At 53.5% G+C, this 14,093-nt stretch overlaps 3 protein-coding genes across 3 annotated transcripts; 1 reads left to right on the top strand and 2 right to left on the bottom strand.

Moving 5' to 3' along the window:
- Window positions 1-2,072: 2,072 nt before the first annotated feature.
- On the bottom strand, window positions 2,073-3,932 carry CCOS01_07397 (uncharacterized protein; the record flags this gene model as incomplete). The annotated part of the gene is made up of 1 exon (XM_060455563.1): window positions 2,073-3,932. One exon carries the CDS (start codon window positions 3,930-3,932, stop codon window positions 2,073-2,075), a length of 1,860 nt encoding a protein of 619 aa, XP_060313455.1.
- A 497-nt stretch (window positions 3,933-4,429) lies between these two features.
- On the top strand, window positions 4,430-10,678 carry CCOS01_07396 (Sec34-like family protein; the record flags this gene model as incomplete). The annotated part of the gene is made up of 10 exons (XM_060455562.1): window positions 4,430-4,540; window positions 4,649-4,920; window positions 4,974-5,313; window positions 5,370-6,308; window positions 6,365-6,954; window positions 7,622-9,214; window positions 9,274-9,451; window positions 9,616-9,818; window positions 9,893-10,127; window positions 10,199-10,678. The coding sequence occupies 10 exons, from the start codon at window positions 4,430-4,432 to the stop codon at window positions 10,676-10,678; spliced, it is 4,941 nt and encodes a 1,646-aa protein (XP_060313454.1).
- On the bottom strand, window positions 10,679-13,113 carry CCOS01_07395 (uncharacterized protein; the record flags this gene model as incomplete). The annotated part of the gene is made up of 8 exons (XM_060455561.1): window positions 10,679-10,930; window positions 11,017-11,469; window positions 11,544-11,848; window positions 11,920-12,107; window positions 12,190-12,443; window positions 12,676-12,713; window positions 12,865-12,916; window positions 12,997-13,113. 8 exons carry the CDS (start codon window positions 13,111-13,113, stop codon window positions 10,679-10,681), a joined length of 1,659 nt encoding a protein of 552 aa, XP_060313453.1.
- Window positions 13,114-14,093: the final 980 nt, after the last annotated feature.

Below are 14,093 nucleotides of genomic sequence, written 5' to 3'. Positions count from 1 at the left end.
CCGTCGGCATTTCCGTCTATCATGGTTCATGAAGGAAGACGGATGCATACCTACCGTATTCTTGTCACCCTCCGCGTTTGTGCTAGAATTTCTAGCTGAGTGAAGCTCTAACACGGCAGAGAATCAAGCTTCGAGCCAGCGAGTGAGTCTACCTTTCCCCCATGACGGCTGACGGCCGCTGTCGCTAAAAACCTAGGCGACTAGGTAAAACCTTACCACTCTTGCAGAACTTGGTCGTAGTATAAGAGGCGCGCTTATTGGAAATATCGGGTCCCATTCTCGGATCGTCCCATTTGTCCGGCCTGCGCCCGACGATATCTGGTTTCTAGAGTTTGAGAGTCTGCCGATCACCTGGGCGCGCTATCGAATCAGCCGCCCGTACCTTACAGATCAGGTAGATGCCCGATGTGCATGCGTATCTGTACGGAAACACATACCTACCTACCCTACCTCTCCATGCGTTGCCCAACTCTCTCTCCACCGGCTAACGCAAGTTCGTTGAATAAAGTCTGCACGGAGTATGGATACTGAGTAGCACCAGGAAACCGTTGCTCGCCACGCTTGCTACTGCAGGCCAGCTGCAGCAACTTAGTAGCCTAGCCCCCCGTGCCCCCCTCTTGGCCGTTGGGCATGCCAGAGTCAGGCACGTCGCATTTCTCTCTAGCGTTGTTCTGGGTGGCGCTACCTACGGGATAATAGATCGTAATGGCCCGCTGCCCGCCCGCCTCAGCTGACAACTAACGCGCACCCTCCCCGCTCCCGTCTCTCCCGCTGTGCGTATGCGGGATTGTGTTGGTTCGGGGGGTTGCCGACCTTTCGTGTTCAGCTGTTGGGGGAGGGTGTGAGAGAGTCATGTCGTCGCGTTGCATCCGGGTTATTGGCCCGTACGAGGGGAAGGGGAAGGGAAGGCAAGGTGCCAAGTTTAGCTGCGAGCATTCATCCCTTCAACTTAGAACGTTGTTGGTTCTTTCATCTTGTCGACGTATTGAGTATCGCTCTTGTTCAGCTGAGTAGCTAACTGGCTTACATTGAGTATATCCTCCATCGAGTCATAAACCTGGAATGCAACCAAGACCTTCTGGAAGAAGTCTCGTTCGGGTAGAACTTCCTCCGCGACTGATGTGGGAGAACATGTCACTTCTTCAAGCCGGCGTTGCCAAGACCCGGCTATTGAGGTAAGTGTAGTACACCACTACCTACAACACACCTGCTTGGGACCGCCGTCATCTCAGCTTTCCGGCAGAGTTTCTCTTGCGCCGCCAGAGTGTATCCGATAGACCACCCACTCCATTTTTGACAGGTAACGCGCGTCAAAAGGACAAAGGGTCGACGGCTACAATTACTATGACTATGACTGCGTGAATATGACATGGATACGGATTCTCGGATAACCCAGACTCAATACCTGTCCACAGCGTCTGACCAGCAAACCCGAGAATTTCTCTCTTCTGAACCGGACAGGTAGATAGATAGACATCATTCGATAGAACGGAAATCTGAACAGCGGTCCCCCCCTTTTCCCCCTTCTCTCCGTGGTTCGAAACCACCTGCCAAGCCATAGACCAGACTTCAGATGATTCACCATCCTGCGCTAGACAAAAAGAAGCAACAAAAACGCCGAGAAACGGCAAAACCCCGGGTTCAACACATGGATCGAGGTACATGTAGGTAGCTTGTCAAAAGATTGCGATAAAGTGTGAGTTGAATTTCCTTGCCAAGATTTCTGGCGCGTTTCGATACGGGGAATATAGAGTCTCTCCGATATATCGACGAGATGCTCCGCGGATGACCCGAGTATGGTTTCTGAGAAGGTCTCCGAGGAAGCCTTGGAGCTTTCTCCCTGTATCTCCCCTCTTCCTATAGTTGTAATTACAAGGTTTTATATCCTTACAAGCTGTGAAAGCCACCCGATACCTAATAGTACAGTTCATCGCGCCCCTCTCATTCGTGCGTTGGTAGCCGAATCAAGAGACGACGACGACGACGATGCCCGGCCAAAAGTCATGAAACATACCACAATAGCCGCCCATTTGAAGCCCATTTCGTCGTTCTACCCACCCCAAAGAGCCTCTTCAAACAGCAGAGTACGCGGCCGTCACGAACCGCCCACACTCCACCCTCTGCTCCAGACTAACCTTCCTGCCCTTGCCGTCCTTACCCAGCCGGACCGTCTGCCGCGGCGTGAGCTGGAACCGGTGCACCTCGCCCCCGCGACCGTTGACGGCGTCCCCTGCCCCACCGTCCAGGGCGCCAATGTACGCCGGCGCGTTGAGGTTGCTGCGCTTACCCGTGCCGAGCTGGTAGTGCTCGTTGCCGCCCCAGAAGAGCACGTCGGCGCCCCAGTTGGTGTCATTGTCCGAGGACCGCGTTGTCGCGCCCGTCCGCGTGACGTTGTCCATGGTCGCCGAGACGTGCGTCGCGCCGACAGAGACGTTGGCGAGGCGGATGGGGGCCATGCGGTTGGCCTTTTCGTCGAACTCGAAGAGCGAGGAGAGAGCCTTCACTTTTGCCGGCCCCGGGGTAACGTGCGTCCACTTGCCGGTGCCTAGGGATCCGTAGACGCCCTGACCGCAGGCCCAGAAGTCGGCCGTGACGCGCGGCATGCGGCGGGCGGGGGCGATGTCGCCGGTGACGGACGCTGCTGGTGCGAAGGGGTTCTCGTTGACGGCTTCGGTGGCGTCTACGGTGAAGAAGGTGTTGTTGCCGCCGGCAGAGATGGAAGTGATCGTAGGGATGAGGCCCGTGTTGGCGTAGAGTTTGGCGGTGGGGAGGAGGGAAGGGACGTCGACTCTCTGGTAGCCCTGGTCCGCCGGCAGGCCGAGCTGGCCGTACGTGTTGTCGCCGAATGTGAAGAGTTTGCCGTCCTTGTCAAGGGCGGCGGAATGGAAGTCGCCGGCGGCGATCTTGGCGATGGAGAAGCCCGAGAGGCCGGTGATCTCCTGGGGTTGGTCAAAGGGGCCGGCCGGGCGGGACGTCCAGCTCAGGCCGGGGATGCCCATCTGGCCCTTGGAGGGGTACTCTGCCGTGCTCGAGGCCGCGGAGAAGACGCGGCCCTTTGAGGTGAGGAGGAGGCTGTGCTGGAGACCGCTGCTGATGTCTGTTACTTTCTCACCCCAGGCGAGGTTCTTGGGGGTCAGGTCTCTGGCCTTGACGGACTGAGATTCGGGCGAGCTCCAAAAGGGGATCCAGGATGATGATGACTGCTGAGGCTGCTGTAACTGCTTTCCTGCTGTGAGGCCGGTCTTTGATGCTGGGACCGAGTATACTGATCCGCTGGAGGAGAGTGCGATGATGCGGTCGTTGGAGATGGAAATCTTGGAAATGTCTTTGCCCTTGAGCGTCTCGACGGGCGAAGGATCAGTATTCGAGAAGCCCAGGCCCCATTGGACGAGATCGCCCTTCTCCGTGACAGCAGCGCCAAAATCTTGACACAGTTTGATGTCCCTCAGCAGCTGGCCGTCGAAATACTTGATCCGTCTCGGGAGCTTGACGAGAGTCTCCTTGGATTGTGGGTCAATCACTTTGCCAACGTTGCTTCCCCAGGCATACACGCCCGGGTTCTCCCAGCTCTGCTTGACCTGGAGATGCTGCGAGCTAATGAGATCGCGGTTCTCCTCCTTTGACTGGGCCGCCTTCCTCGCCTCCTCAAACTTGATCTCGGCCTTTTGGTACTTTGGCTTCCGCACGTCGGGTGATTCCTTTTCAACCTCGGAGCCAAAGTATTGCTTCAGGGGTCCGTTGAAGTAGTCGTCGGCATAGTACAGGACACCAGCAGTTCCTGCGGTCAGAAGCAATGCCTTTCCCTTGCCCATGCCCAACCTATCACCAGCCCGGCGAGGCCCGGAGCTGGCGTAGCGACGAGCTACAGCAGCGCATCTCTGGGCTGTAAGAGAAGTGCCTGCGTTGCGTGCAGCTGCCCTGTAAGCCTTCATTTTCGGGCTCACGAGAGTTGATTGGACAGAATGGTATCAGTGCAATTATGTTTGGGATGATGAGAGCATTAAGTAAAGGATTGCAGTGAGATGAGAAAGAAAGGCCCTTCCTGGGTGAGGAAGTGAAGTGAGGTGAGGTGAGGTGTAGTCGCTTACAGGTCGTGAGGTCATCAACGAAAACTAAAACTTCGATTCGCCCAGCACTTAGCTTAATCTGCTCAGTAGACTTTCCCGGACCCTTGCCAGTGCAGGGACCGTGCGCCCCGCTGCGGGTGAGCATGCGGGCCCCACTTTGTACCTCTGAGCTCCAACCGCTCGCAATTGGGGCCAATGATTTTCCGCCCAGTTTACGCCCAAGGGAGCTGAGCTGTCCCGTTTGGAGCGGTGGTGGGAGCCACCGACCCGGCGCCATATCGGGGCCCTCTTCACGCCAGAGCTTCCCTTCACTCTCAACCCCAGTCCCGGAAGCCCCTCCACGACTTTGAGGCGAAGCTACGATGTACGACGATTCTTGGTACAGCTTCGTGCCGGAGGTGGCCAAGAAAGCTAGCACGGCTGCCCAAGGCCCAGGCCATCGTCGCAAAGAGTCGCTGTTGCAACAGTCCAATGTTAGCTCCCAAACCCCACTACCGTCACCATAACCATCACCACCGCAACGGCGTGCTGACAGTTGGTGTTACCATAAGGGTATTCCCCAAGCTTCTAATGCGCCAGAGGCTCTCGACGAAATCTTCGAAGAGATTGAAGACCGAAACACACCCCCGGAAGCCGAGGTCTTGCGCCGCGCAAAGTCCTATTCGGACTTCTACCACGTCGTTCGGGCCCAATTAGCTAAGGATGAGCAACACAAGAGGCGCAGGCGGAAGAAGGAAAAGACATGGGATGCGCTAGATATTGCGACAGACGTTGCCGAATCCAAGACCGGACCTCGCCCGGTTCATCGCCAGTACGAGGGGGAACTGCTTGAGGCTAGTCAGCAAGAATACCTGTGAGTAGGGACCAGCTACGCACGAAACTTGCCCTTTTTAATCACTAGAGCAGACTGTACAAGGACCAACTGACGCTCACGGAACGGCATCTCGACATGCTCATCGACGATACCAACCAAGCGCTCAAGCTGTTGACAACATTGTCTGAATCGTTCCAATCCGTCGAAGCACAGACGAGTTCGTTCCAGTCGCAGTGCGAGGACCTATTGTCGGAACAGCACAGGCTCGAGAAACTTGCAGACGAGGTCGGCACTGATCTTCACTTCTACGCATACCTCGATAATGTCTCTAGGAGACTCAATGCTCCTGGCGCTGGACGTCTGGTTGATGATGAATCTTTCGGCGAGATCTTGAGGAACCTAGATTCTTGTATCGGCTTCATGTCGAAACACGTGAGTATTTCTGCGATAAAGGGTATCCACGAATCGAGGTTGATTGACAAATCTAGACGACGTACCGTGACGCCGAGTCCTATCTGGCTCGATACGAGGCTTTGCTGACCAAGGCACTCCATCTTCTCGAGGTCGGTTTCACCAATAGACTGGAGAGCATCTCCTCCGAGATCGCAAGCCAGATTGTTGGCACCAAGTCCGAGGCCACCCGTCATGCTTTGGCATACGGGCGTTTCGAGGAGATGATTCTTGATTCTTACTCTCTAATCCCTAATATCCACAAAGTGATCAACAGCGTGTACGACGAATACGGGCTTCCGATCACTGGCGTTGCCAAGGACATCTACTCGAATACCACGAGCAATCTCTTCAGCTCTTACCTGGCTGTTCGAGACCGCGACTTGAAGCCCATAGTGCAGCACGACCAGGACGAGTTCAAAAAGGAGATCAAAGATCTTTCCGTCGAGACAGCTTCGAGGAATTACATCAAGCAGAGCTTCGAACGCGCGTTCAATGAAGCCAATCTATTCGCCAAAATCTTCGGTCTGGATCTACAGTGGAGCTCCGATCCGGAGTCGGCATATGGGGTCCTCAAGTCTAACCAGAGGTCGCTCGTCAACCCCGCGAATCTCGTCCAGTTGGCCGCCAATCTCAATGCTGCACTGCAGACTGCGGACCTCGACACGATCTGTAGTGTGGTCGGCTGGCTGACCAATGAGTATCTGGTTCTCGACTACGACGAGGAAGAATCTCCCTTCGCGCGTCAATGCCGTGAACTCAGTGCCAGACTCTTGACCGAACATTTATGGGTCTTTACAGACAACGCATTTGAGGCGGAGATCACAAAGACGATCGCCAAGGCCACGGTTAAAGATGAGTCTCTTACTATCGGCCCAGTGGTCGGCGGCGTTTCTTCTTCAAATGCCTTCCCCCCAGTTAAGCAAGCGCTCAAGCTTTTGGCCAAGTATGACCAAGCCATGCCCAAGGAACGAAGTGTAAGTTTACAGCCCCCGGGTATCGACTATTTGGAGTGGAATTAATCATCCCACAGCAAAAGAACAGCCAGGTCATCTTCAAGATCGTCCGGGAAACTATTCAGATACTACAACGCGCCGAGGCGCGGATCAAATCCATCAAGGCAGGCACGGACGCCGATCTGTTCATGGTGAAGAACCTCCTCATCATCAAAAACGAGCTCGTCTCTCTAGAAATCGGAGATATCCGAGGCGACACAGCCGCCATGCAACATTTCGGTCACATCTGGGACAACCTCAGCCCCCAGAACTGGGTGGGTTTCGTCAGCAACATCATTGGCGGCTCCCTTTGGTCCCGAGGAGCGACGGCAGGCGCGGCGACTGTCACCGCCAAGACGTTGACGGTCGAGGACATGAGCGAGCAGCTGGACGAGCTGCTGAGGCAGTCTATTGTCGCCTTCACGCAGCGCTGGGGCGGACTGACGAACGATGCAAGGGCTAGGAAACCTGGTGTCAAGCCCATTGGCAAGGTCGAAAAGGAGCTGGATGAGGTGCTGTTGAGGGCTTTTAGCAATCAGCCCGAGGTGATTGCGAAGCTGAAGGAGGCGATTGAGATTAATGCGCAGGCGCAGGAGAAGGCGCAAGAGGAAAAGAAGGGAATTAGAAGGTACTGACGGGTTTATCGATGACCGTACTTAACAGAGGTACGTATGGTCGAGAGTGAAATGAGACACCTGGTGGAATGCCATATTCACATGTTGCTTGGTCTCAGGATTCCCACATTTGACAATATTTCATCTCATGAGTATCTTTGTAGAGAGCATTGAACTTCAGATGGCAGGCTATCATTTTTCTCGGTTCTAAGTGCCCAACCTCCATGACCCCAGCTAGCTTTCAATGCTGCACCTCACGTCCAGAACAGCGGAACATTGAGTGTTAAAGCCATAAGCAAGCACCGATGTTGGGGTGCGGCACGCGGTCAGCGCCAACCTGGGCGCAGTCAGCAGTTGCCTCGTTCTGCATGCCGCCTGATGAACCGGCTGCAGTCTGCAGATGATGTGTGTTCTTGCCGCGCCACTTGAAATGTCACCCTCCTCGATCCAACACGGCAGTTCACTCGAGGATCACTCTTGAATTTTCTCGTTCCTTGACCGATTCTACTCACCAGATTCCTCGTTCATTCACAATTCCGGGAGGGGGGATCCGCGAACATGCAAACGCCGCCTCTATGACAATAAGACACTTGTGGTACAAACCATGTCTTCTCATGAGTACCTTGACTTGTGCCACGAGGTTCACAATTTATTCTTGGGGCACCTGAAGCGGAAAAACAGCGAGAGTCTACGTTTCGCCACCCGCGAGACACCGAAAAGTGTCTTGAGCCCGCACTATCTCCGACTCTTTTTCCGCAGCCTGATCGGCGGAGAGACACCCAATGGACGCCGATTTTCCATTACAGAGAACCAATTTGTTGAAAATGTACAGGGTAGGGAGTTACACAAATTCCTCGCGATACTCGTCTTCGCCGGCTGTCGTATAGAGGCAGCCAGGAACTTCACAGAGAAGCTAGCTGCTGTTCCCGAGTGGCCGCCGCCCGAGGACTGTGAGATCTCTAGGCGCGTGTGTTCGTTACCAGCCGACCGTCAAAGCTTGACGGAGTTCTTTGACGGGGACGAGGCGACAGCCGATAAGTTCTATGGATCGCAGGCCCTATTCTGTACGGTGGTGCTTCGGCAACGAGAGGAGACTACGATACAAGACGGTGATACCCAGCGTCTACCGTACGTGGAAGAGGAGCTTCTGGGCTCGGGCTCATTTGGAAGAGTGTACAAGGTGAAGATTGCCAAGGGGCATTTCGAAGACCGCCGCAGAAATGACAACAGGGAACGATGGGTGGCTCGGAAAGACTACATTGTCAGGTCGTCTTCGGATTCCGATGTTGAAAGTAGGGAGGAAGGCGAGATCATGAAGATGATTCTCAGCTTGTCAAAGACGTGCGAGAACATTATGGAGAATCTGGGGACGTTGAACATCGAGTACCCAACGGGCGCCAGCCCGGCGCCGTACAGCCTCTTCATGCCGCTCGCGGTCTGCGACCTGGGAGCGTACATGAAAAAAGACGGGTCGAACGCTCCAAAGACAGCGATCAACAGGGCAGGCTTCATCCGGTCCGCAATCGGTCTCGCCAACGGTCTCAAGTTTCTTCACGAAGAAATGCAGACGCCCGGCCTCGACAGGATAGTCTGTTACCACATGGATCTGAAACCGAGCAACGTCCTCATTTTTCGAGAAAGCGGCAATGGCGATGGGACCGGGCCCCGCTATATCTGGAAGTTGAGTGACTTTGGCATGTCAAGGGTCAAAATTCGACATCACACCAGCCGTGAGGAAGAAAAGGATATCGCCAAATGGTTCACCAAACGACGCGATATGCAGCAGAGGACGATGTCAGGAACACAGAATCGACGCGGCCAGGGGACGTATCTACCACCCGAGTCGTTCCGTGAGGGTAAAGTCATGAATACGAGAAGCGACGTGTGGTCACTGGGCTGCATTCTGAGCGTCCTCTTCGTTTATCTCGAGGGCGGAAAGAGCGCCATCGACAATTACGAGACCAACCGTCTCAAAAACCGTAGAGGCATCGATGCAAGCTACGACGTCTTCTTCCACGTCAAATCATTCGGACGCACTTCTGTGCATTCGGCTGTAAAGAATGTTCATAAGCAACTAATTCACAAAGCTGCCGCGAGAAGCGTGAAAGAACATCATGCAGTCCGGAGCATGCTCAGTTTTCTCGGGTCCAAAGTATTGAAGATTAATCAGAACAAGAGATGCAGCGCAAAAGAGGTCGAAAATATGCTGCGACGCACGCTCGACGCGTATGAGGAGATTGATCGGCTCGAATCTTCCTCAGAGTCTTTGAGACCGTACGTAGAGCTATGAGCATCATTGAAGTCACTCGAAACAGAGTGCTAACCCTTTCCAGGCCCAAATCCTCTATGGAGCAGATTGTGCAAAGATGGCGCATCCCGCGAGACAATTCTGATGTTTTCAAGGGTTGCAAGGTGTCACCGGATGGAAGTATGATCGCGTACTGGAGCGACAGCAAGATTTCACTCTTTGCCCCAAGTTCTGCCGAGAACGCAGATGGAGAATTCCTAAAGGTACTCGGGGATCACTCTTTGGAGTCTTTGGGATCGACGAGCCGTTTTTGGAAAGCTATTTGCTTGACTAACAGATATCTGATTGCCACAACCACGGGTAACATCTTCAACGTAGGTTTCAATTTCAGAGTTCCTATTCATGCTGCTGACCTTCGATTTGGCAGTGTTACATATTCGATCTAGGGCAAGGGGCTACAGCCGACTCAAGCCCACAGAACCATTGGCACATTCGGCTTCCAACCGTTCCGGAAGTATACATCATGGCGATGTCAACCGATCAACAGAACTTGGTCTTCGTAGTGGAGAACCAGGAAGACGAGAGCCTATCGGGATCCATATTCCATGTGAGAATCGAGGATCTGATAGAGTGAGTCTCCTACGCTTATCTACTTGCGTCTAACTTGCCAGTATTCGTAATCAGTTGGCTGACCGCGAGATCAGGATGGGATCTATCTCAGAGGGGTATGAGATAGAACAGTGTGGCAGAAACTTGTTGGGCCGCTTCATCGCACTCGACTGGCCTGCCGAAGACGTGATGTCTTTATCACTCACCAGCCAGGGCCGCTGCTACGCGGCGATTCGCCCGTACCTTAGAAACGACGACATACATCACATACCTGTTGTTTCATATTCTCTGACAACAAGAGATATAGAGGAAGTATCCATCGAGCCGCGGGTGAGTCCCCCAGTTGTTTGTATCTATATCACCAGGGAAGCCATATTACTGACCCAATTCCGTCTCGCAAGAGCCAAGAGAGCAACGGCTCAAGTCTATTCACGACATTTGCTGGTCTACACCAACAGGCAACTTGTATTATCGTGTCCCGAGAAACCCGTCTTTTCACCGTTGATCTGCTAGCGAACTCATCTAACTCACCGACGAGGCGATCCCGATACCCCAACAACATTGAAGGTTACCGCATCCTCAGAGTCATGGTCAACCAGAACAACGATGCCATTTTCGCACTGGGAATCAAACGAGATGGTGGTCGGATTCGTCTGCTTGAGATCGTAATACCCGAGATGGGACGCCCGGTGTCTGTTCGCGAATTGGCTCAGCTACCCAGTCTATCTGAAGACGACGAGTTCACCGGCAACATCGTTGGCGATGACGGCAGCAGACATATCCTCGTCACTGCCCTTGTGGGACCCAGTCGGCACGCCGTCTTCGAGATCAACCTCCCTGGCAGCCACGCTACATCCGCAGGCCCGGGGTCTTCCACCTGATTAAACCTCCAGGCTATTTAACTCGACGTCCTTGTCGTCGTGCTGCCTACGATACGGCAACCTGCGCCAGTCCAGGTCTCTCATCGCCAATATCTTAGCGTTGAGGTAGCTTCCTTCACGCATCGTGTAGTACGTCGCAAAGGTTAGCGTCGTGAGCGCTACAGAGCAGAGCACATATATCCAAATCATCGGACTGCCGACAATCTTGCCAGTCACAGTGTCCATGTTAAAAAAGTTCATTCCAAAGAATGTCTGTCACGTAAAGGGTTTAGCAAGCTACCATGAGCGTCCGGGCAACGGAGAGAAGGAGGGGTGGGTGATCAGGCAGGCAAGCAAACACTCACAGCTATAAACGAAGGCGGCAAGTAAAGCAGCGTCAGTGTAGTAATAAACACCACCGACTTATTCAATCTCAACATGTTCTCATTCTGCTTCCTGGAATCGAGCTGTTCCCGGAATGAGAGCGTGTTAGCCAGCAGCTGCGACGTCGTTTGCGCGCGGTGGTGCAGGTCCGTCGCCGTCCGCGAGAAGGCTCTGCACTGGCGGCGGAAGTTTTCAAACTCTGATGCTGATTCTTGTACTACTTCGTTGTCTGCATTCTTCATGGGTGATTCCTTTGGCAGCACCAGACGGTGGGTGCAGAGGGCAGATAGCTCCGATAGCGTCTCCTCGGACGATTCTAAGATTGATGAGATTGTCTGGAACCGGTTCGCGAGGCTGGCTAGTTTTGTGAGATGGCTTGGTTTCATTGTGGTAGGTTCGTCGATGAAGTTGATTAGTGTTTTGTATGACTGTTTTGTAGCATCAAATATTAGACTCGTAGGGTTGACTTGGAAGGCGCGTTTCTTGGAATCGAATCTCTCACCAACGGTAGAAACTGCCGTTCCATTGAAGCAATGTAGAACCTCCACGCGGGCAAGTATGTCTCGAAGACGAGTTTATGCAGCCAGACATGATCGTGCGTCTCGGTCTCGGAGCCTGCTGCGCTATTCCTGCCTGAGAGCCATTCGATGGCTCGGTTGCTGGCTTGTGAGTTCGGCATCGGGTTGATCATGACGAAGAGACTCTGACGGGACGCCGCGTCGAAGCGGTGGTATACACCCGTCTGACGAATCACCCACGTGTCCTCTTCGGATTTGTACTCGGGGTATCGAATTGTGTACGATGCTTCTGTCAGATTATCAGTCCCGCGTCATGTTTCCGGTAAGATGGATCTCGGGAACTCGAAAGCATGTACACACCGACCACGGATCCCTTTCGCCGCTCGGTATACGGCATACAAAACACCTCTTCCACGTTCATGTTCCGCGTGTAGAAGCACGAGACGATATCCCGTAACGAGCTGTTCAAGCTGAGCTTCTCCATGATGAGCTCGAACATGGGGAGGGTGATCTGTAGAGGCCTCCATGAGTTGCGCTGGCAGATTGAGCTTTTGATTAACGTTAGCAAGGCTAGGAGGGTTGAGAGGGGCTCCCGCAACGACGACGATGACAGCCTAGAATAAAACGTACATGAAATGATGGATATGCTCCTCGCTGCGGCTCTGTATGTCTTCTAGGCATATGCTCAGCTCGTCGAAGTTGACGATGGCACGCTGCTGGTGCTTGACTTTGGCGACCCTCTCCTTCTCACCATCACTACCGCCCTCCGCTGGCAGGCGCGTTACGCTGCAGATGCGGATGGGCTCGATGACATCTTTGACGAAGCACTCTGATTGCGTCGGCGCCATGGACGTTGCGGGACAACGCCGGTGTGACAGGTAAGGCTGAGGTAAGGATGTACATGTAAGGAGGAAGGGATGTTGGCGGTATGCTGCTTTCTGCTGCTTATTATGTACTTTGATCTGCTTCCACTGTGAGGCTATGAGAACTGTCTACCCCAAGGGCGATCAGCCGCCTGCCTGCCTGTTCCTCCTGAGTTCTAGCCAATGCTGACGCTTGCTGGCATGTCGCTATACTTGCACTGCCCATCCATCCCCTGGACCACCATCTCCTCACTCCCCCCCATCGGTCAAAGTCATTGATCTCGAACCGCACTATCAACTCTCGTCAGCACGTTTTCTTTTTTTTCCATTTTCGAAACTATCTGGCAGATTCCTACTCTATCGTGTCCTGTAATTCTCGTCAGCATCGAACTCCCCAAACGAGACTTTCCCCGTTGAAGGGAGGCTTCGAGCAAGAAAAGACATACGGCATCAACTTCCTTCGGCGCCTTGAAATGCCAAACATCATCCCTCATCTGTGGCCGAGCAAGGTCTCAGTAAATCTCATTCTCGATCGAATGCATCCTGCGGCGAGGCAAGGCAAGGCGAGGCATACCTCAATCTCAAAATCAGTGTGCCCCGGGAAGATCTTCTCAAGGAGCTGCTGGAGGCTAGCCTTCTTCAAGTACCGACTGGTGACGTTTTGAGCGACTTGCTGCTGTCGTTGCGTCATGATTGTGAATGGGACTTTTTTCTGGCTTGCTACAAGGCAAGTCTAGTTCATCGCTTATCGAGATAAAAACCATCACAGAGGCCTTGTGGGGGAAGACGAAGTTAGAAATATAGCGTTGCGGGTGCAGCAAGACGCGCCGTTCCGGGGATCCGGGGAAGGGAAGAGTCATCAGACAGCGTGGCATTGTTGCCATATTCCTTCCAAAACCCACAGCCACCCTCAAGGAAACAACACACCGAAGAGTTTCAGACACTTCGCCGCCTATCAAGTCCTGGGCCCTTGGGTTCCGGGCGTTCTCTAGGCCGCGGTTCGCGCTCCATCGTACCATCACCGCGCAAACGTGAAAGGCTGTAGGCTGCGTCGGGTTACACCGCATGACGAAACCAAGCCCATCCCACCGACCTGGATCGACGCTCAGCAGATCAAATCCGTGATCCTACAGAACTTGCATATTTCGCCACTAGAGAAACACCACAAGCTGAGCCCCAGAAAGTTTCTTGTTCCCCCAAGTCCTAGGAAGTCTTTATGCTCTCCTTAGTAGGCCGGGGTCCAGAACCTCGAACGCATTGGTAGCCAAACCCGTATCATCCAGGGCAGGGCATCGACATGTGGTTCAAGAAGATGGCGAATGTGCAAGTAAAATAGAACATTGATGAAATGTATCAATTAGCCTGACTTCGTAGGACTACTCCCTTAGAAGCGTCCTGAGTAGACCCTTAGTTGAGTTATACACGGGTCGAAGACGAGAATGTTTCAGACTTGAGCCCATTCCAGCATTCGCAAAGTCAACGAAGCGAGGCCAGGTATTTAAGTGAATTCGGGTATCATTTGAGTTGGTTTCCTAACTAAATCGCTGAATAGAAAAACGCCTCGAAGGTGCCTGCTAGTGGCTGTGTTCGCTGTTTTTCAAAACCTCAACGGACGAAGGATGAAACAATGGTTTCCAACATGATGAGGGATATATCGTGCCAATCTATCCC

This window comes from Colletotrichum costaricense (assembly GCF_030867565.1).
Source record: "Colletotrichum costaricense strain IMI 309622 chromosome Unknown Scaffold_7.1, whole genome shotgun sequence".
NCBI classification, from domain to species: Eukaryota; Fungi; Ascomycota; class Sordariomycetes; order Glomerellales; family Glomerellaceae; genus Colletotrichum; species Colletotrichum costaricense.
Note: the sequence above shows the minus strand (reverse complement) of the source record. Positions and strands in the feature narration are given on the sequence as shown.